General features: G+C 36.8%; 3 protein-coding genes across 5 annotated transcripts; 1 reads left to right on the top strand and 2 right to left on the bottom strand.

Moving 5' to 3' along the window:
* The first annotated feature begins 3379 nt into the window (after positions 1–3379).
* pdzd11 (PDZ domain containing 11) lies at positions 3380–10333 on the top strand. Its single transcript, XM_079250020.1, has 6 exons — positions 3380–3417; positions 3813–3925; positions 5187–5327; positions 5574–5672; positions 8327–8387; positions 9088–10333. Exons 2-6 carry the CDS (start codon positions 3833–3835, stop codon positions 9120–9122), a joined length of 429 nt encoding a protein of 142 aa, XP_079106146.1. The 5' UTR covers positions 3380–3417; positions 3813–3832; the 3' UTR covers positions 9123–10333.
* A 1332-nt stretch (positions 10334–11665) lies between these two features.
* On the bottom strand, positions 11666–14050 carry stard14 (START domain containing 14; the record flags this gene model as incomplete). Its single annotated transcript, XM_079250086.1, has 6 exons — positions 11666–11872; positions 12775–12827; positions 12908–13025; positions 13172–13275; positions 13613–13760; positions 13877–14050. 6 exons carry the CDS (start codon positions 14048–14050, stop codon positions 11666–11668), a joined length of 804 nt encoding a protein of 267 aa, XP_079106212.1.
* A 1841-nt stretch (positions 14051–15891) lies between these two features.
* rab41 (RAB41, member RAS oncogene family) lies at positions 15892–26383 on the bottom strand. Of its 3 annotated transcripts, none has more exons than XM_079249547.1 (8): positions 26251–26383; positions 25037–25095; positions 24688–24741; positions 24285–24390; positions 23261–23372; positions 22734–22827; positions 18145–18211; positions 15892–17741 (listed from the first exon to the last, which is right to left on the bottom strand). In XM_079249547.1, exons 1-8 carry the CDS (start codon positions 26327–26329, stop codon positions 17677–17679), a joined length of 636 nt encoding a protein of 211 aa, XP_079105673.1. In that variant the 5' UTR covers positions 26330–26383; the 3' UTR covers positions 15892–17676. The 3 variants fall into 3 exon arrangements, 2 of the variants coding, with proteins under 2 accessions (XP_079105673.1, XP_079105672.1); XM_079249546.1 differs by lacking the exon at positions 24285–24390 and adding an exon at positions 23695–23800; XR_013771510.1 differs by lacking the exons at positions 15892–17741; positions 24285–24390 and adding exons at positions 22211–22304; positions 23695–23800 and having other exon boundaries at positions 18140–18211.
* Positions 26384–27628: the final 1245 nt, after the last annotated feature.

Here is a 27628-nt window from a genome sequence, read left to right as displayed (position 1 = left end):
TATTTCAGACATCGTCGACGAAGACCAGACTGGCTTCATAGTTGGCAGGCAAACGCAAGATAACATTAGAAGAAGTTTACAAATCATTCACACTATAACTAACAAAAAACTTAAAGCAGCCTTGATTAGCCTTGATGCAGAAAAGGCCTTCGATCGAGTAAATTGGGATTTTTTATATCAAACATTAGAAAAATTTGGCCTTACAACTCAATCTATTCAGTGTATAAAAGCAATTTATACTGAGCCCACTGCTAGAATAAAAATTAATGGGTCACTTACAGAAAGATTCAAACTCAGTAGAGGATGTAGACAAGGATGTGGACTAAGTCCCACCCTCTTTGCCTTATACATCGAACCGCTGGCTCAGGCAATACGACAGAAAGATGATTTAAAGGGCATTATAATTAACCATAGAGAACAAAAGATTGGACTATTCGCAGACGACGTGTTGTTATATCTTGAGGATATCAACACATCTTTACCTAAACTAATGAACCTTCTAGAAATGTATAACACCCATGCAGGATACAAGCTGAATATATCTAAAACCCAAATATTAATTTTCAACCACTCACCCTCAAATGACATCATTCTTAAATATAATATAAAGTGGAACGCCAACAAAATTAAATATCTAGGTGTATACCTGTCTAAAGATCCACTACTTTTATATGACTTTAACTACAAACCAATTGATCAAAGTATTAGAACGGATATTCAAAGATGGTCCACCTATCCACTCGACTTAAGCAATAGAATAAACGTGGTGAAAATGAGCATTCTCCCCAGGCTTCTTTACTTGTTCCTATCCCTCCCGATAAACATACCACCTAAACAATTTACAGAATGGGATAAGTTGATATCAAAATTTATTTGGGATGGTAAGAGGGCCAGGGTTAAATACGCAACACTACAGTTGCCAAAGGATAGAGGGGGCATGAATCTCCCTAACCTGAAAATGTACTTTTATGCAGCACAACTGAGGTATTTGTGCTGCTGGTGCGATCCTGGCTATCTAGCAAAATGGAAAGAGATTGAGGCATGCATTCCGGGACATAACATCCAAACAATTATAGGTGAAGATTCTATACCAATTAATTTGAAAGATATACTAAGTCCAATTACACAATTCACTTTAGAAATTTGGTTTAGTGTGCTAAGACAATTAAAATTGAAAAAGGAAAGAAAAATATTTAAATGGATAGCATACGACAAGGATTTTAAACCAGGAATGTATGACTCAACCTTCAGGTATTGGCACTATAAGGGTGTTACAGCGTTTTGCATTTTGATTAATAATGGTGAGATGAGGAGTTTTCAATATTTGAAGGACAAATTTGGTCTCGATAATCAGGATTTATTTCGGTATTTACAACTAAGAGAATATTATAACAAAGAAATTAAAGTAAAAGGAAGTGTATCTCATGTAGTTTTAGAGACAATATGCGATGCGTACCAACAAAAAACACGTAAAATTATATCTAAGCTTTATTTGAGCTTAATGTCCTGTCAAAAACGTACAACTCTGTATATCAAGGAAAAATGGGAGAAGGAATCACTTACTACAATTTCTGATGAGGTATGGCATAAAATCCGTGAGCTATCTCAGTCTTCTACAAATTCTTTAAAATGGAGAGAGTTTAATTGGAAAAACTTTATTCGGTTCTTTATTACGCCATCTATTAAAAGTAAACAATTATCCTGTCAGCAAATGTGTTGGAGGCAGTATGGCACTATAGGTGCTAATCATACTCATATCTTCTGGGATTGTTCACAGATTAAATTGTTTTGGACATCTGTTCACGTAACCTTGTGCGAGATGTTAAAATACCCCATTCCTTTGACATTCATTACATTGTATCTTGGCTATCTTTCTGATGTTGTAAATAAGGATGGCCAGTATTTAGTAAAAATATTATTGACAGCCGCAAGAAAAGCAATAACACGGCGATGGCTAAAACCTGAACCGCCCAGCCATACTCAGTGGATGGAGGTCGTTCAGGAGATTTTCACCATGGAGAAAATGACTTATGTCTTGAGACTTAAAGAGGGTGAATTTCATGAAAAATGGGACAAATGGATTGCCTACAAAATTTCAAAGAACACACTTTAAAAAGAAAAAAAGAGGGGGAGAGAAAGAGAAGGAGAAAAAGAAAAGAGAAAGGAAGGGAAGGGGAAGGAGAAAAGGAAGAAAAAAAAAGGAGAAAGGGAAGAAAAAAAGGGGAAAAGAAGGGAAGGAGAAGGGAAAAAAGGAAAAAGAGAAAAGAAGAAAAAGGGAGAAAAAGGGGAAGGAAGGAAGGAAAGAAAAAAGGGGAAGAAAAGAAAGGGAAGGAAAAGGGAGAAGGGAAAAGGGGAAAAAAAAAGAGGAAAAGAAGGAGAAGGGAAGAAAAAAGGAAGAAAAATGTATGGGTGCCGATTCGATTTATTGCGATTCTTCGTATATACCTGTATATTCGAATACTGGTTGCTGTCTTTTCCTTTTTTTTTTTTTTTTTTTGTTGCTCTCACTTTGTGTGTTTGTTCTTCTTCTAATGTTGTGTTATTTTACACAATGTAAATCTATGCATCGAAGGGGCACTGGTTTGCCTTCTGTATATGTTTATATTTTATTTCTAAAAAAATTAATAAAGACTTAAGTGGAAAAAATAAAGGTTAATAATTTTTTGGCCTTTATTTTTCCCCATATTTTATTAACTGCAACACTGTATGTTTTGTTTTTTTAATTTATTTTGGAAGATTTTAATAATTCAAATGTCAGTTTGATTAATTTATGTTGCTGTCATACTAATTTTTTACTAGTAAATTTTTTTTAAATTACTTTTATTTTTAAAATCTCCCATTCAATCCCATCCTTTGTAGTTCTTTTCTTTTGGATTTTTTAAAATCTTGACGACTTTTAAAAATGTAATATTCTGTCAGGTGTTATTACGGTTTCATATTATATAATTAGCCAATTTAGTCATTTTTATTGTTATTTTACTGTTTGTTTTCTTTTTTTCCTGTTATTTTTCTACCATACCATCTCCCTTGATTATATAATTGCATTTTTACCACCTTGCTGCAGCCAACATATTATCAATACATATTCCTCATGTGACTCCATCAGATCTCTTGTCTTTTCAACTATTTCAACAACGTTTCCAACCTCATCCATTCATCTGGGCTTCTGTCAGTAAACTGTTGTAGAATTTCATGCTTCTTTACACCATCTGTAATGCTTTTAATGTTTTATGTAAAGCACTTTTAATTGCCTTGTACATACAATATAAATACAGGTAAATTGATTAGCCTAAAACAACTTCACAAATGCAAAGCAGAGTGATAACACTTTCTGCCAGTAGGTGGCGACAATAAACTGAAAGGCACAAGTTAAAAATGAGTAGAAGAAGTGCTAACTGCTAGCTTCCAGACTAGCAGGTAAGAAATATTTCTGTGGTTTTATATCAGCAACCCCGTGTGATTCCAACAAAATGATATATCATATCGGTACTTTATGTTTCAAAGGATGAAAATACTTAATTTCTGAATGAACTTTGGTTAGGAAAACAAAACGAGTATATTTCGAAGTTATCCGGGGTAACTGTCGTCGCGTTAGCATCTAGTTTGTAGCCTGAAGTGTCAAATCCTTTGGCAAAAGCACCAAATGAATCTATGTTAACTTATCCAAAGTAATAATATTTAACTTTGCTCTATCACATGCTTAAGCGGGTTTAACTGAGCTAATCTAATATGTTGTCTTTAAATACAGACTCTTTATATGTCAGCATGAAGCATGAAAGCAACGAGTTAAAGTGAACTTCTCTTTATTAAAGGTTTTCCATGAGTTTTTGTGATGGACCAGAAAATTCCTTATGATGACTACCAGCTTCCAGTGGTGTTTCTGCCTTCTTATGAGAACCCACCAGCATGGATACCACCCCAAGAGGTATGCCTAAACACTCAGCTTTTACCCATCTAGATAGTGATGGGATTTATGGCTGGTTGAAAGGAGCACATCCACTTCAGAGGGGTATTCTACAGACTGGCTTGTTGTTGTTTGCACTATTTTAAATGACCAATGGTATTATTGATCATAAAATGAACACTGGGAAGAGGGATATGTTATAACTTGAGTCATATTAAATTTGGGGTTAGCTAATTGTTTGTTAAACCAAATTTGTATAATATTACTTATTTGCAAACACTACATTTTAGATTCCCATATTTTTCTTCAAAAAGAGTGAATCAAATCATACTTAATCTTCTTTCACTCCTTGCTTCTCGATGGCCACTTGCAACCCCTGTTCTCTGACTCACGATTCTTCCAGCTCTTCTCAAGCACCTCACCATCCAGTGGGCTGGTGAACTCTCTCCCATCTTCCGACACTTTGCACAGCTCGAATACTCCTGTATGACGCTTGCTTGTTGCCTCAACCTCCCTGATGGGACAAATAAAAGAAAAGCTCACTACAGGAAATCTTTTCTTTACTGCACAGAACCATTTAAATTATTTGATTTGTTCAAGAATGTCACATTACCTCAACTTAGACTTTTTTCCTCCTCTAATCACTTTTCTTTAAGCAGTGAAAAGTTTAATATAAAATTTAAACAACCCTCTTCAGCTTGACCCTGTGTTTTTTAAATATCACTCCAGTAAATTTTCTGGCCAGCTGTAGTGTAACCAGTGGTTTATTGACATATCAGTGAACATGAGTTCCACTGACAATGGAAAAACATAACCGGTATGCTAACCAAAACCAGTTACTGTGCTGATGTGAAATTGCCCACTGCTGTTGCTTTAATATCAGCAGTCAATTAAGGAATTCATCTTTAGGCTCGGTAGTTAGATAAAAATTTTCAACTCGTTTATTCACTCATATTATTTGTTGTTCATTCATTCATCCATTCATTTATTTTTCTGAACCATTTAGTCCAATTCAGGGCTGTGTGAAAGCTGCAACCTATCCCAGCATTAGGAGGCAAGAGGCAGTGTTCATCATGGACACGTCGCCAGTCCCTCACAGTCAACTGGTCCACTCTTTTAACATGTGTCTATACATATGTTGCTGAATAATTTTTCAATGCTCTGATATGTCATTGATCATTATTGTCTTCTGAAGATTGCCCACCCCTATATTACATCTACACATTTCTGCAGCTCTGGTTATACCTTTTCAGCTGTTCTTCTTGTCTGTGTTTGTTTTTAGCGGGTTCATCATCCTGACTACAACAATGAGCTCACTCAGTTCTTACCTCGTACCATTGTGTTGAAGAAGCCTCCAGGAGCACAGTTGGGTTTCAACATTCGTGGAGGCAAAGCATCACAGCTAGGAATTTTTATATCCAAGGTACGTGTGGTGCACTTGGAGTTTTGCTAGGTGATACACACGTATATCTCATATATATATATATATATATATATATATATATATATATATATATATATATATATATATATATATATATATATGATATACGTTGCCTGTATTGTGTACATATTTCATGTATATACACTATCTGTATTCATATAAGAGTCAGACAGGCATGCTAAATACGCCTGAATTATTAATAATTTATGTGTAATGTGTTGGCAGGTGGTCCCAGATTCAGATGCCCATCGAGCAGGACTGCAGGAGGGAGACCAGGTTCTCTCTGTGAATGATGTAGATTTCCAAGACATAGAGCACTCGAGGGTGAGTCAGAAAAACACTTGTTGCATTTCATACTTAAAGGCAATTCAGTGTGCTTTGCATCTTAGATGAAAAATATTCCGAGAAATATAAACAGTAAAACAATTTAAATTATATTTAAACATTTTTAAAGGAGTGCAAAAAATTACAATAAGTATATGAAATCCTATATGAAATCAGTTTGAATTATTATAAACTAACAGGGGTCTAGATGAATCATTATTTATTTATTTCTGTTTTATTAATGTAAAATTGGAAATTGAATCATAATCCTTTTAAGCAAAACATACAGAAAAAAACATTTTCAAGACAACTTCAGTTGTCAGATTTTGGAGCTGAAATGATGTAAAATGAATGTATCAATGAATGTAGTGGCACAAAGGCCAACCAAAAAAAAACCCCAACTATTTATTAAACAGTACTTTGTAGAAAACACATTTCAAGACTTTTCTTATCAGCATATCATTCTTTCAAGTCTTGGTTTTCAGAAGAAAAAATATTGACATTGAAGCAGTCACAGTTAGCTACTATCCTCACAAAATCTTTAACTCAAACTCAAACTTAAACTCAGCTTGGTTTTGGCACCCCCTCTATCCCTGGAGGACCTTTTATAAAGACAGACGTAACTTCTTTGTCACTTGACAGGTCTCTTAGCAACATAATGATAGAATTTTTCTTTTTCCATCACAACAATGTGAGAAATAATTGAGTTATCATGGATGAATCATAGTAAATTTACCACGTAAAGCCTCTGAATAAACACAACACTATTTGGTTAGATTTTAAACATCATGGATGAGTCCAACGACGAAAATTCTGAAAAAAATCCTGGGTAATTTTTTTTTCCGTCAAAGAAAGGGTAAGCTAGTGATCCCAGTTTACCACACCTTGACTTACACACCTGAGAAGGGTTGACCACATAACCTACAGCGTGTTGCGGTGCTGTCGATCTAGGGAAGTTCTCAGGATTATAAGATACAGCGCAGATTTCATGCATGGGTGCATTTCAAGTTCAAAGACCAAAACATAAATGATTCAGGAAGTATTTGTGAGCATCCATGTGTAAAGTGGAATGTGATGTGACACCAATAATGCTGCTATAATTTTATTACTTGACCTATTTTCTGTGTTTGTTAGTATAACAGCATTACGTGACCTGACACATGCTTATCCTAGTTGTTATTGTTTTGTGGGACAAGTGTAATGGAGGAACTTAGAAGATGACTGTTAAATATTAAAATCCATTAGATGTTGCTTTAGAATTCACTCTGCAGCTTCAGTCTTCTGTCACAATATGTATTAGGCCCGCAGTGGGACTAGTGGATCATGTCATGGACCTGATGTGTCTGTAAAGTACCCTGAGATGACATCGTTGTGAAGTGGCACTAAAAATATGAAGCTGAATTAAATTGAATGCAAGTCCAGGCCAAGACACTGCTTCAGTGTGTGTACAAACAACAAACGTGCTCCAGGCTCTCTCCATACCTTTTCCTTTTGATATTTAGTTTAGCGTAAAAATGTTTGCTCCAGGGCTGATTTGCCTTTTATGTTTTTTTAATTAAAATCTGCTATTAGTTGACTAGAGAGTGATTTAATGGTTTACATTGTGTAGTGACGCTGTACATTGGCTTTCTTATGAATTAGCCTTGTTTTACAGCTTGAGGGTGACCTGGTTCACTCACAGAGAGCTCATTGGACTACATGTTGTATAGTTACGTTTGCTTTTAGATGGAAATGTCACAACTGGAATGGCTTCCAGACTGCACACCTGTTTAGGTTTTGATGAAGTAGCGAAGGAATAACCCAGACACCCATTTGTGAAACAGCTTTGAAAGTACTGCTAAATAACTTTTTGACCTTAAACATTTGCTATAAGCAGACTGGCTGATTTAAAGGGGCACCATACCTGAGTCAGCAAAGAAACTCAAGAGGATATTATTGGAGAAAGTGAGGAAAAGAAAAGGAGAACGGCAAATGATTTTTAAAAAAAAAAAAAAAAAAAAAAAAGAAGAAAAAAAAAAAAAAGTCAGCACCAGACTGACTTATTTATTTAATAGAGCTCAGAGAAGAGATGGTGTGAAAGATGGCTGCCCTATTAGCCTTTATTAGGGGGTGGGCTTCAGAAAATCAGCCAAAGTTCAGTAATGGGGGCCTTGATCTGTGTTATAAAAACAGTTTTAGATATTACAGAGCTGTTATTAAGAAAGCTTTCCTCACATTCTTAGACTCTGATAGAATCCAATTAACACTGAGCATCTTATTTAGCTTTTTTGGTACATAACTATGACGGGAATGTTTTTGTAAAACCCCAAAAATAGCAAAATATTTCAAATATATTGGAGGGCATATAACAATGTCTCACGATTACGTCATTCCTTTAATCACATATACAGACTAGACGTTATTTAGTTGTATAAGATGACTGCATCAGCAAATCTAGCAACATTACTAGAAATTTTGGTGTAAAATCAGATTATTTTTCAGATTTTTACTTGAATTTTCATTAATAGAAGTACATGTTGCTAATATAGATGGTGGAAAAATGGGGTTTCAAATACCTCTATAATGTATAAAAATTTTTTTTAAAAAAAAGTAAAATATGTATTCATTTTAAGCCAGCGGTTTCTCATCAAATTGAACTTTGTTTTTCTCCGTAGGCTGTAGATATTCTGAAGACTGCTCGAGAAATCATGATGAGGGTTCGCTTCTTTCCTTACAGTAAGTCTTTGTTTACCACTTTGTTTACTTGTCAGTGGGTACATTTGTAGAAAGAAGTAAATATTGTCTTGTTTGAACACAGAGTTTGCATTTAGTTTAAATCCTACTCAACCTTACATTAAAGCCGTGTTTTTCAATGCCGGTCCTGTGGACTTCCTGGCCTGCATGGTTTAGGTGATATAAACTGTCATTGAACCAGAACATTTAGTGCTCCATTCATGGTTTAGACACTTATAATTATTTAGTTTTTGTTGTTAATCAACTTGTTGGAAAACAGCTTATAATGAAATATGGACTTAAATAATAAGAAGTTGCACATGTGCATCTAAGTTTAGACTATAGTTTAGAGAGGCTCAAATTCAGTTCACCTATAAATTATAATGTATTTTAGGGATATTCTGACATCATACAAACAGTCAGCTATCCCTACCTTATTATGAGGAGTGTATATCTAATAAAAATGTGTAAATCTAAAGCTTGTGTGGGGGATGTGAAAGAGTATAACTTTAAGGAATTTTGAAGATTGCCATCAAATAACAGCCTTTCATAGCACCCCCATACTAAGATATCGCAATTCATTCTTTTACAGTGAGAAACGGCTAAAGAAAAGAAAGAAAAACTGTCTTTCAAGACACTGAATCATATACTGGTAGGAGGTTACATAATGGTTCTACTTTAAAAATAAATCTTTGTTTTGCAGATTACCAAAGGCAAAAGGAGAGAACGGTACACTAGATGGCAGCAGAGAAAGCAAAGAGGCCTGGAAACTCTTCACTAGAAGTCATAAACTTTCTTCCACAGACTCGGGGGTGCGATGTGACTCCATGTTGAGATGACAGACGTATGACTAACAATCAAATTCAGTCTTCCATGTTAGGAAAGTTATTAACATTTCTAAAATAAGTCGTGCATACCGCCATTGATTTTCTGCGATACCTGATGCTTTCAGGATGTTGTCGCTGTAGGTTTTGTTGTTTTGTTGCAGTTAGAAAGGATAAGCCGAACCTTTAATATGAACAATTACGTAATGTGGTAAAGATGACACTTCCTGGGTCAAAGAAAGCATTCAAGGCTTTTGCATACTTAAAATGTCTGTTTTTTTGTTTAGTTCTATTATCTGTTTTTGTTGTTTTGCTGTGAACTTGTATAAAGTTCAGATAAGCACTAATGTGCCATTCGCACATTTGACACTTATAATTAAAAAACATTTTACTACACACTGACAGAGTAGGTACAAAGACAGCCTAGTCTTATATACTGTAATAACCAATAATTGTGCAAGACTTCTGGTAAATTTATAGCATTACTGACACAAGAATTTATTGTACTTAATTTAAAAAATGAACTATTTGTAGTTGTGCATGAAATGAATGATGGTGTAAATATACTTACGATTTTTCTGAAAGACTACTTATCATAATATTGTCCAGGAGTGTTTGTTTCCATGCTTTACGTGCACTGCTCCTCGGTCAAAGGATTTATTACTCTAAAACGGTATATTTAAGGTGCTAAATTGTTGACAGGTATGTTTGAGAGTTTATTGGAGTGCACGGCGTAAATAGTAGTGTGGTGGGGAAACTTGTGATGGGGTGTTCATTTGTGTGCAGCCGAAGCTTCAGTGTTTGCAGGTTTTCATTGCAACCACAGGTAGTCAGTTGTCATAGCATGAGAATGCAACAGACAAACCTGTTATTCAGCCTTTTTTGCTTGGTGTAGCTAAATTCCTGAACGGTGAAAGGATCATGTCATAGTTTTTTTTAAATCCCATAAACACTGAGCAAGACTTGCTTGAGCCCTCAGATCTCTGTTTTCATAGTTTTGACTTTTTTTTTTTTTTTTTTAAGAAAACTTGTGAATACATCTGGATGTTGCTGTGACACAATTCAGTTATGCATTTTAAGCATTTATACATACTTGGCTGTTGATTCACACCGATGTTCTTCTGTGCACGAACTTTAATAAAAAAAAAAAAGAAAGCTACAGTGGAACTTCTGATTTTCATTTGATGAAATTATATCAAACCAATTGATGCGAGTCAGAACTTTGTTTCGACTTTAATCTGTCATCAGTGTGATTCAAGAAATCATTTTGTTCTCAACGATCTGCAGAACATGACACTTAAATTCAGCTAGTTTAACTCCTGTAACCTTTTGTTTTTGTACTTGTAAAACCGGCAGCAGAGTTGCAGTCAGACTAGCTTTCACTGGTAAGTCGTCTGACTTGTTTCACTGACTGGTTCCTCTGGAGACTGAATGTTGGATAAAAAACAGTGCGGTCAATGACAGTGATTCCTCCAACATGTTAACCTCATAAGGATTTTTTTTTTTAAAAAAAAAAGGAAATTGTGCAACATTATTAAAATCTTTTTAGGAAAAAGAATCTCAGCCTGCAGGACTTCATTCCAGGGGTTGATCACCATCTTAAAATCATCTTACAGTGACATAAATACAATCATAAAAAAACAAAAAAAAGACACACCCTTTATGGTCAATCCAGTTATTCAGGCAACTCCCAATGTTTTTACTTTGCACAACTTCTATGTTCATGCAACAACCCTTCACATTCTTCTTCATTGCAAGTTTAAGGCAAAAATCCATAATGAACTTGTAGAGATAAAATGATCATTTAAAAAAATATATAAATTAAAAAAAAAAAAAAAAAGACTATTTAAAACTGCGGGCTTCTTGTTAACCTATTAACATGCAACTTGTGCTTAAACAGTGTAACAGACCAATCAAAGAGGTAACCGAGTGGTCATTTTAAGTGTCTTGTCTCATAAAAGCTACAAAATTAAGAATGCTAAAAGAATTTATGTTTTAACACATAAATGAACATAATCTTGGGAATGCAAACCACTACTATCACCAATCAGAATAAGTAAATAATTTCCCTTCACAGACACTTAAAAGAAATCACTAAGGGTCGGCATATTTAATATCTTGTAACTTTAGCTGCAATTACAAATGGAGTGGTGATGATCCATTGCTATTGTAGTGCTTCAGTAGTACCACATTATAACCTCTCACTCTGTACACTAGCTTAGTTTAACATGAACTGAGGAAAATGGCAACTTGATCTGTGCTCGTTTTCAAGACAGCTGTAAACACTTCATGGTCTGGCACAGCGGTCTGACAACTGGAGGATTTGGGTATTGTGACAGAGAGCTGGACATCTTAAATGTCCTTTCAAAGTCTTTTTTTTTTTTCTTTGATATATATACAGTTCATGTCCTCATCTGTCCTTCATGACCACCCTTCCTCCCACCACTTCTATGTAATTTAGCTGCTGTCTTCGCTGTCCTGAGCATCCAACTTAGCGCTTTCGTCTACATTTTCCAGTGAGTCCGCTCTCTGTATTGACAGTTCTGCAGGGTCCATCCTGGGCAGGGTGCTCTGCTCTGGGTACAGCCAGGGCTTGTGGTTAGGAGAGTTCAGCCGTTTCCACTCTGGGTAGTTCTGTCCTGCCTTATGCACACTTTTCATCACCTAGAAAGATAAGAGGTGATTATCACAAGGCTACTGGCTGAAAGTGAGGATTATGCTGCAACATCACGATCAGTAAACAAAGCGGACAGATAATATAATGGTCATGAATTAACACTTTAAGAAACCAGAGTTCTCTGACCTACTGTAGCTCAAAATGAGACATAAAACTTACAATTCTTTTTCAAATGACAAAACTCGATTCTTTAACCAATTATTAGCAGGATTGCACAAACTATCAAACATGAGGACATGGTTTCTGACAAAATGAGATGGAGATGAATATGGCAGTGTTGCTTGATTGATTTAATAAAATATCATTGGCTTGCTTTATTAAAAGAAACCCACTCCAGTTCCCTTTGCAGTCTAATAGATCAAGAATTGATGACTGGAAGTAGAAACTGGTTAAAATCTACATTCTCAAATGATCATAGTTAATTATTTAACCAGAAAGGAAATCAGCCTTGTAGAAACAGTAGATATTTTGGTTAATGTGTAAATATAGTTTCTGTTTAGCTAAAGGCATGAGGTAACAATTGACAGTTTCTCGCAGACTGACGTTGGCTCTAGCAGTTTCGTGATATGAAACCTGGGGAACAAGTTCTACCAGGAAAACCATCAACAGTTCCAGCAACGATTCACCTTTGTCAGCAGCAGCACTTACATGGACAAGCCCTTCAATCTTGTTTCTATGGTTACCATTGTCCTTACGAAAGCCCCACTCCCTCATGTTCACACCTGCAGTGCATGTTTTAAATTCTCCCAGTGAACACTCACCTACACTGTCTCATACACACACACACACTGAAACTCTGTTCAATGTGTGCAATTAACTTTGGTTTTGTGCTATAGGTAAATAAAGACTTTGCTTCAATTTGTCAAACCAGTTGAGTTAAGATACATACCCGAGGAGCAAGAACCTGTGATGCTTTGTTTACCACCCACTTTGGAAGAGAGCCTAAAAGAAAATTAAATAAAATGTCAGAAGAAATGTTTTAGTCTGAATTGAACTTTAGTCGCTGTCAGGTGCGATCTTACCTTTGGGGTCAGCTTGTGAAAGGTAGATGAAAGTGCAGCTTTTTGGTCCTGTGGGCTTGATAAAATAACCAGTCTGGATGGAAATGGCTCTCACCAGATCACTTTGAGGAGGGTATTTCTATGATCGAAGCAGATCACATGCAGAATAAACAGCGTTGCATAGAGATTGTTGCAGGTGATGTAAAGAATATTTGTGTCAATGAGCTGTAGAAACTAAAGCAGATGTTGCTCAGTGCTGTTGAATGTTAGGAGAGGATGGCGTACCGGGTGTTTGACTGAGAAGTTAACGATAATGTACTCATCATCTGTCACCTGCCATGAACGCAGAGTCACAACATCTCTGTTCTTTATTGGTTTTGGACAATTCCCTGCAATGGAAAAACAAGAAGAAGAAAAAAAATATAACGGTCTCTATTGGTTCAGTTTTTTTCTTTGTTACAAGCGTGACTTCTTTTGTTATGACAATACACACACTCTTGTAAGAAGAAGCCACTCTATATTCATTCCTGAGGACAACAGTGTCCCAGTACAGTACCAACAGAAACAAGAAAAATGGAAGTCATAATCTTAGATGGACCACAGAAAGAGGAGACATTTCTAGTAGTATTATCCCATGTAGTAGTAAGTAGTAAGATCCCATGTTTCTGAAAAGTCCCAGGCCCTCAGAGAAATATGGAAGCACTTCAACAAAAGAAGAGTACTCACATGAGTAGTAGCCCACATCAGCATTATCAGACAGGCGGGCAATGTCAAAACCATCCAACATATTGGGATCCCACCTTTTCCGATACTGGCCGTCATGAATAACGTCGTACATCGTGGCAGCGGACACATCTTTAATTGTCATTCTACACTAAAACACACATACAAACAAAACGTCATCCACCACGAATAAGAGGACCCTCCCAATCTAGTACAAGTTGATCATTTTTAGGCAACAAAGTGAAGTTAGAATCACCATTAACTCACCTTGATCTTGTGGACCTTGGGTGCGTTGTTCCCCTTGTTTACAGGTAAACCTTCGACCCACACTTGCATCCCCTGACTGTCATATTTGTTCACCCAGTTCTCGGTTGCTAAACACTGCTTTTTGAAGTCGGCGAAGACCGCCTCGCTCGGCAAAATACTCTGAAACCCTAACATATTTGTGTTCTTAAAAACCAGTGGCTCCTCTTCCGCTCGTTCCGCTGCGATCCGTTTCAGCAGGTGTTAAGAGATCCGCTGCACCGGCGACATTTAAGGACTGCGCGCGTGAGCCTCTGGTCGCACAAATATAAGCACAACTTCACTGCCAATCAAGCTCAGCAGCATTTTTGTGCTGAATTCCTGAGCCATTCCTTTGAATAAACACCTGTCCCTCCTAGGTGACAACACTTCCGGAGTAGGCTACAGGTATGCTTCTCTCGCTCTCGTTTCGGTGTGTGTGCGCCCCGCCCTGAATGAACCAGAAAGGTCAAACGAGTGAAAGTGTCGTTGGTCCCAGATTATTGAAATATGGGATTTATTTACTGACTCCAGAATGTTGCAGGAAGAATATTGCATGAGTGTTTGACGCATACATTGGCATCATGTTTAGGTGTGTTGCTCATTCCAGGGAAGTACTACCCTTACAAGTTACACCGTGTTCTAAAAGTGACTAATTAGGCTTTCCAAAAACATAACACCACCAAGTAGTATTGTTACAGAGGAGAAATAATCAACTAAACACAAATTTCCTTACTTTGTTTTTTTTATTTAGGCTCTGAACAAGAATTCTGAAATATAAGACCATCAGTACACTTGGCAAAGGCAGGATAATGATCAAGGTAATTCCAGTGATGTTAAAGACATAATCAGCTCAGTACATTGCTTAACTTACTGTACCTGCAAATTATTTGTAGAAGCTGTGAATAGGACATACACTGAATATTGATGGTTAAATTTAACTATATTTTATTGCTTCAAATCCTTTTTTGCATGAAATAAAATAAATTACATGCATTTACACATAAGCTGAGTGATTTTGTTTGTATCAAGCTTTTGAACTTTCTTGAAGTGTTTAAAATTCCAAGTTGTTTGGGACCAAATTACATCCAGATTGGTTTATCTTATATTTTACCTCAGCCTTTGCAACAAGTATTTTTAGAAAGGCGGCTGGCATCAACTAAAATGATTTTGTGTGGTCTCTAGAGTTGGCTATTAAGAGTGCTTTCATGGACAGTGAGCAGGAAAGGATTTGGGAAGTAGACAGCAGCTGGATAAATCCCCTTGTCCTCAGCCCAATTTATAAAACTACAAACTTGCTGTAGACATGTAATCTGTCCACATTGAGGGCTTGACAGGGCTTCTGTAATGGAGCAAATTACTTTTTACTTGTTCCTATTAAGCTATAGAGACCCAGCAGCAGATAGAAATACACAACTTAAATTAAATTTAAACTAAAGTGAGTATACCTAAAAATAACATACCACAAAAAGTTTCAATTGTGCCCCAAAAGAATAAGAGATCATCCTGCAGACAAAAAGGCCATCTCAATTAGCTGCCAATAGACAACATACTGAAATACTTTAATTCTGTCAAAAACCATTAAGGCCAGTAAAGTCTTTAAAACATTTAAGTCTTTTGCTTCATTTGCCAATCGCTTACGCATGAGAATCATTTACCAATTTAACAAACAGCAGACAGAGGTTTGTGCTTGTTTTTCCACACCTGTATTGTAACATTTTACGTCATCGATGAATTACCTAATGAGTAGTTTCAGTCTCCGTTGGTTACACAAGACACACCTCCATGAGACAGGTTTTTCCCCTTCAGCTACCTCAAACAACACTGATGAGTATAAATTAAAAGACTTCCAAGTGTGTCACATGTTTCCACTTTGCGGTAATGTGCAGTGATTCATCAAGAAAAATGACAAATGTCTCACTTTGGTGAAATACCTTTATTTAATTCCATGTGATAGGCCTACACTGTGTTTCATTAACTCTCCTTTTTATACATAAGATAGTAATAGTACATTATTCACACAAACGCTGCTAAACACGAGTAGACATCATATTTCAAATGGAGAGACAATTCAGAATAGCACAAAGCTGAATATTTTAGTCAGTGACAAATAATAGAAGAGCTGCTCATAATAAAACCTTTGTTCGTCGTGTAATTAAATACTTAAACCTTTAGATCCATTTTAAAAGGCTGACATTTAAAAACAAGCGACAGCAAACAACCAGTGCCTTATTTTGCTATGGCTAGTTATTTGGATTATGATACATTGTGTGTGTGTGGGTGTGTAGATGGTGTAGCCTTGACCTGCAACTGTAAACCAAGCTATGGACTACACAAAAGAAAACACTACCAGGCATTAATGCCGCCTTCAGGTGGAGCCTTTGCAGACACGCAAACAATAAATAAAATAAACTTTCAACATGCGTGTCAGCATTTGTACTTTTGGTTGAGCGTACGTCATTATCTGTAAGTCCACGTTACAAAATAAATAAATGCATAAAACCAACAGTCCTACATCTGCAATAGCAATACAGCAAAAGATACTGCAACTAACTTCTCTGCAATGTTTTGTTGTCTTACAGCAAGGGTGTTAATAAGCATTGGCTGTTTCTGAGGACATCTATCTACCAGCTCTACAAAACATCTAGTGAAGCCATGAGCCAGTCAGCAGGCTTCTTTGATATTTTACAATATTGTGGCTTGATTCAGTGCACTACATGGTGAACAAACAAGCAAGGCATCTGTGTTCTTATCCATATAAATCCTGCATGGTGAGCATGCTGCATGTTCTCGCGATAGTGTAATCAACACAACACAAACTATCAATGAGATGGTGGCATCAAGAGTGGAAAAACTTTACTAATTTTTTTCCCCGTTTACTGCTTTTAGGCCATCTAAAAGCCAAACAATCTTACTCAGTTGTGTTAGTATGCGTGCAGCTAATTCAACAACATTGTAAAGAGTCGACTGTTTATATATTTAATGCAAACATAGTTTAAGGTTAGTAGCCGTTAATGAATTTGGGATGGCTTCCCTTTGATGATAATGGACTTCTATTCCCTTGTTACTTTATTCCCCATCCTTTTGCAGCACTGTTTTAACTATGGAGTGACATTTTGTTAATTTGGTCTGCTAACACATTGTTGTATTTGGCAACTTAAGCCTACCAATGTGACACTAAAAAATGAGTCCACTGATCCTCTTCAATGTAAAGTGTTCACTCGAGTCATTTGTGATAATATGAAATATGAAATTTGAAATGATGTAAGATCCTGTCTCTACTTCCTCTAAAATGAGACAAGAAATAATGAGCTGTCAGAGATACAATGGTTTTAGGCAAATTCTCCATTCAAAATAAAAAAATATACAATGGGCAGAGAATTTAACCTTGCAGTCATTTACATAATCCCAAGCAGTTTAACTTTACAACGACAAGAGTAACGGCACTAAGATTCTTAACTGTGCAATAACTCAAGAGCGGTTAGCTATGTCAGTCTGCAATCCTATATAATGCCATGCAACTGGATGAAAATTGAACATATTTAACTTATTCCTTGTTTTAAATGTTTGCTTCTGAACTTTTTTTTCCCCCAAGATAATTTGATTCAATACAGTAATGCACATCCACACGGTTACTTTGAAAAGTCACTGAGTTGAAAAGGGAGGGGGAGGAAAAAAATGAATGAGGTCCTCCATCCTGATGGCAGTGTGCCATGGGTGGAGAGTGCCCACTGAGAGACAAGCTGTTGGCGTGGAGGAGACAGGCTGGGTGGGGCTGAGAAGTACTAGCATGAGCAGCTGCTCTCAGTTACAGCCATCTCTGGCTGTTTCTCCAGTTTGATGTCGATCACTGAGACAAGGAGAGTTAAGCAATAACAGCGATGAATTGCAAGTATTTACTTCAGTATTTTCACCAGTGAGCTTTCAGTCTTCCCTAAATGTACTCTGCAACCAGACTAACCTAACATAGTTCTTGTAACTGCTGGAGGAAGCATACACTATTTTTTGTAACTTAACACAAATCCTGAATATAAGCAGCTGCATAAACGTCGGTGCTTAATGTGAGTTAAAACAACAAAGTAAGAGTTATGGGTCAGAGGTTTTCACTCCAGGCAGTTCCCAGAACTTTTTTGTCTGAAAGCGCCTGAGCAGCCGTTCACGTGCAGTTTTTCTTCACATTCAAAAAGTACATCAGTGCCAATACTGATGATGCATGAAAATACTTTTTCTGCTGAGCAACTTAAAAAGGATACTATCCTCTTTGCTCTTCTCTGGTGCGCTGTCCATCCCAGGCAATGCAGCAGCAACGCGTCGGAACAGCTATGGGCCAAAAAAAAATCAAATGAGTTAAATAAGTTAAAAGGTATTTGAAATTAGTCTCACAACTAATATGGGGATATGACTTCAAACATGGGTGGATGATACAATTTGATTTGATTGATTTGAATATTGATAAAATCTTATACCTTTACTGAAAAAACATTGCAATAGTAATATTTCTGGAAACTAAACGGATTAAAAAAAAAAAATCAAATATACAAATATCACATGTTCAGATCTATTTATACACAGGATGCTTTATGTAAAATACACAGGAAAAAGTTTTTTTTTTCCCTTATATATGTATTCCTTTCCCTTTATATGTATTGGAAATTTGCCACTAAATACTTATAAAAAATAATATTTGCTCATGTCTGTTTTGCATTTATGAGACATGGTCAGTGGCTTAAAACCAGGTTAAAACTGGGAAATGCACTACAGGGAGTGGTGGAAACAGGATGAAATACTGAAGGAAATGCTTTTTGTTGGGTGCTATTTAAAAAAAAATCCTTTAGAAAATCGCAACAGTCTTCAACAGAACATTTCTTTACATGCATGTCATGCCGACACAACAGAAACAGCATGGTGTCAAAGAAGGTGGCACACTGAATAATATAATGAAACAAACTTATGGTTTAAAAAATGTCTATAACTATCAATATGGATTGTGGAAACTTTAATTTCATTATTCTCCAACCTATCAGATAAGAAAAAAAAACTGAAAAAATATAAATTTTTTTTAAACACTCAGAGTGGCTGTTTTTATCCAAAGGACCAACGAGTTTAATAACACCTGGGGCTTCATTTATCAACCATTCATACTCATGGAAGTGTACTTAATGTGTACATAAAAGCATTCCCCCGCATAATGAGATTCATCAACTTCTTTCAGTGAGTATGCACAAAGCTCAGTGGTAAAACAGAGAAACTGCATTATTTCCACAGGCATGACAGCGATCTCAACATCCATGTTCTTAACTGGATAGAAATAATTACTCAAAAAATAAACTTTTAGAAAAAGAAGAAAAGAACAAACCAACCTGGAGCTCAAATGAGTTCTAAACTTAAAAAAAAAAAAGACACCTGTGACAGACAGATGAGAACTTAATCAGTAATCAGATCATAACTCTGAGGTCTCCTGTGAGCACCATCAGAAAATCAGCTGATCTGATCAACAATATATTTTGATCAGATGCTACTTTCTGATCCTGTTTAGAGTTCTGCCTTGATTTGTGTTGAAAAATTATATTAACTACTAATGTCCAGTGGGTTTGACATACCTGCCCATCCCTGAGCTGCAGTTACACATCCATGCTAGGTTGTGTTTTCTCCAGGCAAAAAACACATTTATTCTTCAATTCATAATAGATTAAAGTAGAGTTGCCATAATGCTGGGAATTTATGTGAAATTAACATCAACAAGTCTCCTTCATCTCTAAAATACATAAAACCAATCAAGTTAAACCAAAGCGCTTCGGGATGGAAACTTTCTCCTCCAGCTGCAGATACTAACTTCTGTATGATGCTTTCTAAAACATTTTTCTTGAATTGTTTTATAGTTTTATATCAGACCATTTAATGACTTTAACCTTAAAAGGTGATAACAGATCTTTGCTTGATCCCTTATTATTTACTGTTTTCATGTTTTCTGTAGTATTTGTTTATTATTTAATTTACATTAAAACAAAACAAAAAACCCAGCATATTGTTTCAAAAGATTGTTAATAATATCTATCTCCTGCACTTAAACGTCTGCAAACCAGCTTCAGATTTATTTCTTAAGATAAATGTTTACTGAAATTGAATGAGTAAACTTAACAGAGATGTTCAGTTGATTTCATGCCTTGAAGAAAATTTATTTTTTTTTACTCTCCATCACTGAGGAGAAACAACTGATTTCCACATGACTTCTGTTTCCGAATGCAAATGACCCTGAACTGGCATGAACATGGTTATTTACAACAGGTGGGATTTAATCAAAAGATTACTTATCGGTGTGTGTACGCATGTTTGATCAGGAATTTTTTGTACACACTCTAAATTATAGTACTGTTTAAGAATTTACAACCCTTTCTACGTACGGTTGATAAATGAGGCCCCTGATCCAAGTAGTGATCACCTCTGTAGGTGATGTTAGCTGACAGAAGGGATGTATTACTCAAAGCTGAAGGCCTAAAATGATGTATTTTAACATTTACTCATTTTAAAACCATAATAATACACATTTGAACAAAACATGAAGCCTCATTTTTAAGATTGTAGTGAACTTCTGTTATTTAGACGTCAGCACAAAAACTTAAACCTAACAGTAGACAGACGGAAATCACTTCCGACATCGCTATCCACCAGTTCCATATTTCATCCCTCTGAGAGCTGTTGCCTTGTTTAGCATGTGTTTATGGCAGGCAGAAGTAGTAATTGCTCCTACCTGTCCTGAAGGTTTAGTTATATAAATGATGGTGTAGGAGGGTTTATATTTCAGTGTTGATAACTACACATAACTACTTTTGTCCTTTCTTATTTACATGCTGATTTTTGTATTTTATATTCTTGGCCCAAAGCTATTTGGTCTGCTGGGATTTCTCCTTAACTTCCTGATAAGCCACTCTGGTGTGTGCATACTTGTCAGTACATTTTTTCAGTTATTTTTTTATTATATTTTATTTTTTGGCTGTCAACTTATTCGCCTTTAAATGTGATGTTTTGACAAGAAGCAGGTGTCTTTGGCCTTCTGTCCACAGTGCACATGGCAGTGCAAGTAGCTTCCTAGAACTGGTGCGCTTACAGTACAGTCTGTACATTAAATGAAAGAAACAAATAGCAGCATTGAGGCAAAACATGAATGCCACCACTGGTCTTTTTCATTGCATACAAGAAAAGACTGCAAAGATAATCAATTCATCTGAATAACTATATTATAATAGTAGTTCCAAAAATGTTTGGAAGCTGGAAATTTTTTTTTTAATCCTATACACCACTGAAAAAAAAAATCTAAAAGGAAAGAAAAATGTAAAAACCTAAACAGACTTAATTTTTTTTAATGAAAGACCTGTGTATGTGAAATCCTTATTTCTCAGCCCCTTAATAGGCTATTAGAATGGTTAAAAAAACAAAAAAAACAAAACACTGGTTAGATTAATCCCACACCGAAATGTCACTCCAGGCCTAAAAGGAAGGGCAGCATTTGTTTCAACTCATCTGAATGGGTGAAAGAAATATCCTAAACAAATTCCAAGAAAAGGCTGAAAATTACACCTCTTTGCTTCTAAACATAAAGCAAATGACGTGCCCGATTTCAGAACACATGTTGTCCAGAAAGCAAATTCCAGAAACCCCTCTGTCTTCAGTCGGCCTGTGGTAAGTTCAGATGGACTGCGGAGGTGTCCAGTAGCCTGATAAAGCAAAATTTGACATTGCTTTTGGAAATTGTGGACTTGGCACCCTTTGAGCCAAAGAGGACAGGCACCATCTAACATATTTTCTAACTTTAAATCAGTAAGGGTGTTTGAACTGAGGGGTGGATTTAAGCAAAGACACAATTAATGTTAAATCACCACCGTGTTTGCACAGGTCTTAGAAGAACAGATACTTCAGGCCATTAGAGACAGCAACCTTTTGCAAAACATGTGCACTGGTTCTAAGTGATAGCCAAATCACTGCCTTTTGCTTTTATTTTCAACCTTCCAACATTTTAGGAAATGCCATTTATATTCAATGAAATACTAAAAAGCTGCCTATATTCTAGGGAATCAGAAGAAAAAAGGAGAAATAAATACTGTTGCATAAAATCTGTGCTGAGCAAGTGAAACCACAGCGTATCTTCTAAAAGCCAAGCATGTGGGGTGACAACACGACAGTGTACACCAAGATTCACACATTTTAACACGAAAAAGACAAAGCAGTAATGAGTGATGAGAGGAAGAAGAGTAGCAGAAGGAGTGAAGTATAGATTTTGAAGGAAGGATTAGTTCAACTACCCTGAGAAAACAGAATTGCTACCTGTTTGACATTGTAGCCAGTCTTTGCGCTGGTCTCAATGAACATGACATTCAGTTCCTTAGCTCTCTGCTCGCCCTCCTCCGTGGTGATCTGTCTGCTCCAGTAAAAGCAGAGGGAGGGGAGAAGGATGACGAGACAGATGTGGAAAGAAGCATCACAAAGAGGACAAGCAAAAAGAGGAGGAGGAAACGGAGAGAGAAAGAAAGAACTCAACACCAAATCTTTCTTTGGGTGAAAAAGAAGAGGTTAGTTTGTAACTCAAACAGAAAGAAGTTAACAAAGGAAGAGACACAGCTATGCTCATATCTCAGAGAGGATGGACGATAAGGAAATCAAGTTCATAGTCACTCATTCATTCATTCACCAATCACGCTAAAATCCATAAACAGAGAGGCTACATAGAGGCCAAAGCGTTCAGGAACTTGCAGGTGGGCCTCCCTGACCTATGGGATAGTATACTGACCTCCAGTATACTGGAAATGGGATCATATCAGCATTATACCTGCTGTTGCTCAACACCAACCTGTTTGACGTTATAGCCAGCCTTGGCACTGGTCTCTATGTACATCACATTGAGCTCACGAGCTTTCCTCTCTGCCGCCTCAACAGAAACTTGCCTGCCATGGTCCCAGGAAGGGGAGGGGGAGCAAATGGGGTGGAGTGTTGGATTGAAGGAAACACAAAAATATAAAAATGATATGGAGACAACATACCAGGCAGGGGAAAAAAAAAAAGTAAGGCAAAGAAAAAAAAGAGGGCAGAACAGAAATATGGTCAAATCATAAGAAAATAAAGGTGCTTAAATAATTAATTAAAAGAAAAGGCTGGATTATGAAACATATCAAGGAATGATAAGTCAAAACTGGGTAGGATGCACTGAAGGGAAAAACAGTGGGAGTCCAGGCTTTGGCAGTTTATATGCAGTAACAGTTACGGCAACTAGTTTTCTAATCAGTACTGGAAACAATGTGCATTTACTTATCAGTCTTTATAAACTGGGTAAGAATATCCTTATTTTAATCATGCGCACTTTATCACACAACCATGTACCTTTTATCTGCCAAGTCTGTTTTGTTCCCAACAAGCATGATAATGACATCACTTCCTCTCTCTGTTCTTACATCATCGATCCATTTTGAAGTTTGCTGGAATGAATTAAGATCTGCAAACAAACAACAAAAATACCACTAAATGATTGTGCATTTTAGCCACTGCAGCTTTAAAAGACATAAAACATGTATTACATAAGGTACAGCTGAAAGTAAGCACAGGCTGGTATCCATGACAAAGGTAAAGCATCTTATTCAAGCTTGGAGTCATGCAATAGTAAAGAAAAACATCCAGAAGAGAAGCTTTGAGAAGAAAAATATGTATGCAATTTCTAAAAACTGTTAGTAAAATTTAAGAAGCAGTTATGCCAAAAGAGTTTTCTTCCAATTGCTCTAGGCCCTGCTGAGAAAATTAAGAGTACAGCCCTGACTCACTGGTGATGTCATAAACAACCACAGCAATGGTAGAGTCACGGATGTAGCTGGGAATTAGGCTACGAAAACGCTCCTGTCCAGCAGTGTCCCAAAGCTGGAGTCGGACCTGAGGATTGGAATGTTGGAGAAGGACAAAAGAGGATAGATATAAAGGGAGGCAAGGAAAGAACAAGAATGTGGTGAACAGGACACACATAGAAGACTTGCAAGCCAAGCAGCAAAGATGAAAATGGACCTCAATGGAGGAATGGTTCAGAAAGCTCAAAGATGACAAGTGTTATGGTTACAAGACATGTGAAAGGAGACCCTGCTGAATTATTGTTTAGGCAGTTTGAGAGTTTTAGCCCATGAGGTGACATTGATAGACAGTTATTCTGTCTATCAGCCTCATAGGTGACAGCATTTAAGAAGCACAGACCCTCCTTGATACTGCTGGAGATGCTTTGTAATCACCACAGCTGATGCAAACAGTCTTTTCATGCTGTCTGACAGGGTTTGTTACGCTGCTAAATGCTGGGATTTTTCATTTTCCTTGCCCTTCCACATAGTAAGCGAAGGACAAGGAGGAAAGGTGAGGCCATGATACCTACTGGCTATGTCATAAACCACCACAGCGGCGGCTGAGTCGCGGATGTAACTGGGGATGAGGCTGCGGAAACGCTCCTGTCCGGCTGTATCCCAGAGCTGCAGCCGAATCTGTGGCCAGCCACGATACAAATGTGGGAATGAGGGGAAGGGGCATTTCATGATCCATCCAGGGGAATGGAAGGAAAACAAATTTTTGAAAAATAATGATGATGGGAACTACAAACAATCATATTTTGTAAAAACTAAACAAAAACAAATCTAAGACAATGTAAAAACACAATATGAAATGGTGAGAGGGAAACAAATGGTGGCAACTACATCGAAAGCAGATGCATGCTTTTTCTAGCAGTTTTACAACTATACCAATGAAAATTGTGAGAATACAACAAAATACATAAAACTTACCGTGCGATCTTCTAGGTACATGGTTTTTGACAAAAAGTCAATGCCAATTGTTGCCTGTAAAACAAGCACTGTGTTACTAAGCTCTCTTACCAGCATGTTCCTTGCCTTCTAATAAAATAATGTTTAACACTGGAAAAGAGTGAGAGATCATAACTTGAGTTAACCATCCTTTTGTTTTGACATGACAGATGGACAGCCATCATTGGAATACATATTATAAGTGAACTGATGTGTGGAAAGTATTCTAATCATGTGTTGGGTTTATTTTCTATGACAATACAGTCACAAAGATTTCAACCAGGACAAGGGAACTCAATCAGTTTCATTCACCATAACAATTTCCTTTTACCTGGTAAGTGTTGTCGAAGCTGTCATACATAAACCTGGTGATGAGTGAGGTCTTCCCAACTGTACAGATAAACATAGTTAACATTTGTGGTCTAAATAGATAAATAAATATTAAAAGCACATATTAGTGGGGCAATTTAAAGCCACAGCCAAAAACTCAATTAGTCAAAACAAAACCCAGCTTTTGAAATTCTTATTTCACATTTTGATTGGGAGAAAATCCTAAAGAAAAGACCAGATTTAGTGACATGACATGGTAAGTAAACTGGTTTTAACACCGATGCTGAAAGTACTGCTGAACCCACACGCTGAGCTGGCAATAAGGGTGGAGCCAATAAAAAACAAGGAAAATTAAAATAATTGGGCTTCTGACATTTAGTACGCGATGCAACAATGTAGCTGTCAAATTACCCAAAGCTTCCTCAAATACAGTCATGTCTGACAACCAGTCCCCGAGGCTGTAGATGACTGGGAGGAAAAAAGGCCGACTGGTCTGGATGAAGTGGCCGACGTGGCTCTGCAAGATGCTGCTAGCTAATTAGTTGCTATGTGCTACGATGACAAATGACGAAAGTAAAACTTATTTCCGAATACAAATATGAATCCTTCTTGTTAAAAAGCACCTGAAGGATTCGTTAAGCTCCTGGCAACCATACTAATGTCTGATTCAGGCAGTGAACAATAATGTATAGCAACGATTTAATTGGGGGCACAGTTGGCTAACTGCGAGTTTGTGAGAGCAACCATTAGCAATGACTTCATAGTGGGATATTACTGATGCATCAGAAACTAGCAGCGTGGGTAACAACGGCCATTTCTTTAATTAGGCAGCAAACATGTGCCAAACCTGACGTATAAAGTAAAAATAAAACAACTTGATCAATATTCAATATGAACAGGTCAGTGTTTGGCTAGCGTAGCTAACTACAGGCAGCTAACAGTAGCTATCCGATGACATCATCACCAGTGTAAAAGAAAAGGTTGGATCGTGGTCTTTTTCTCTTAATGTCCTTAAGACATTACTGCCTTTGGGTCGAAATATTAAAGCCATGTCTCGTATTTCCGGTAATCATTGGTGTTCACTGCATAACTTTACCTTACTGGTCACGGGCGAGCTAACGCCGAGAGGCTAGTTTGCTAACCTAGATACTTCTTCAAAAATGTGTACATCGCACTGCATTAAGCTTTGTCTGAAAAAGACGATGTCCAGCTTACCACTCTGTTCACCCAAAAAGACGAGCTTAAACTTCCGTAGAGGATTGCCAAACTCTCCGCCACCGGTCGTGGTTGACATTTTGTCAAAAATATTTAGCTAAAGTAGCTGACTCGGCTAATGATGCGATGTCTCGACCGGAGAAGACCAAACCGAGTATCTTTATCCTGCAATAGCCAGCGATTTTGTTTTTTAAGCAGTTTGTGGTGAAATAGCGCCACCAAGTGGTAACTCTTGAGACCCTAGAAAGACAACAAAGGATGGACATGAATAGCCGTGAAGACCTCATACTTTTACATTTAGTCATTCTCCTCATATTTTATTTTACAGGAAACGTGAACAGTTCTTCAAGACTTTGCTCAGGGTTTGGGACTAAATCTGGCTGGATGGGATTGTTAAGAAATACTAAGCAAACATCTTGAGCCATCCTAGGGATTCAAACTTAAATGGAAATACTAAGACACTTGCTCAAAAGTAAACATTTTCTTTAGATCTGTAATTTCTTGAAGTGGTTTTCAGTCATAGTCCTCTCGGGCTTTCTGAAGGACACCGCACAGTTCTAGTAGGTCTACTACAGTAAGGAACAGCTGGTTATTTTTGACCAACATATAAACAGGTTTTTGTCACTCCTTTTTTTCACCCAATAATATACCTAAAATGAAAAACATGTTTAAAGTTATGCTAAACGACTGGTCCGTGCATTTTGATACTTAAAGATGGAAAATGAAATGCTGCAGTGAGAGTCTTGAGTCTCCCTTTTTTTGCTTCTTTACATTTGGCTCAACGTTAAATCCAGACAAAAATGTAAAATTCCTTAAAAAACTTTTGGTAATGAAGCTCTATTGTGTCTTTACGCTCAACTGCAGGTTTGCTTGTGACTCCAAGTTTCTAAAAGTCAAATGAGAAGCAGAGCTTTTGTTTTGGACAAAAATAAATGTTTTTCAGCAAACGTCTGAGATGTTAAGAAGAAGAATTCAATAATAATGTAAAAACATTGAAATGGTTGAAATTTGAAACAGTGGTGCTATAACAAACATTTTGTTTAGGTTTTGCATACCCAAAACAATTGGTAGAGATGACTCAGGCAAGTTTCTTTCCACAACTTTTTTAAATAATTTTATCCAAGACACTGCAGATTTACTTCTACCAAATGGTAGACTAGGACCTTAAAGGGTTAAAAATTAGATTTTCTTTTCTTTTTTTTCCTGTTTTGTTAAAGTTCACAGTTAGGACTGACTTGGGTGACCCTTAGCCAACCATTTGGATGTGCTTAGGCATGGGTGTGCAAGTCTGGTCCTTAAGGGCCTCACTCCTGCAAGTGTTGCAGGTTCTGATGTGCTTCAGGTGTGCTGCAACACACCTGAAGCACATCAGACTTAA

This window comes from Telmatherina bonti (genome assembly GCF_933228915.1).
Source record: "Telmatherina bonti genome assembly, chromosome: 12".
NCBI lineage: Eukaryota > Metazoa > Chordata > Actinopteri > Atheriniformes > Telmatherinidae > Telmatherina > Telmatherina bonti.
Note: the sequence above shows the minus strand (reverse complement) of the source record. Positions and strands in the feature narration are given on the sequence as shown.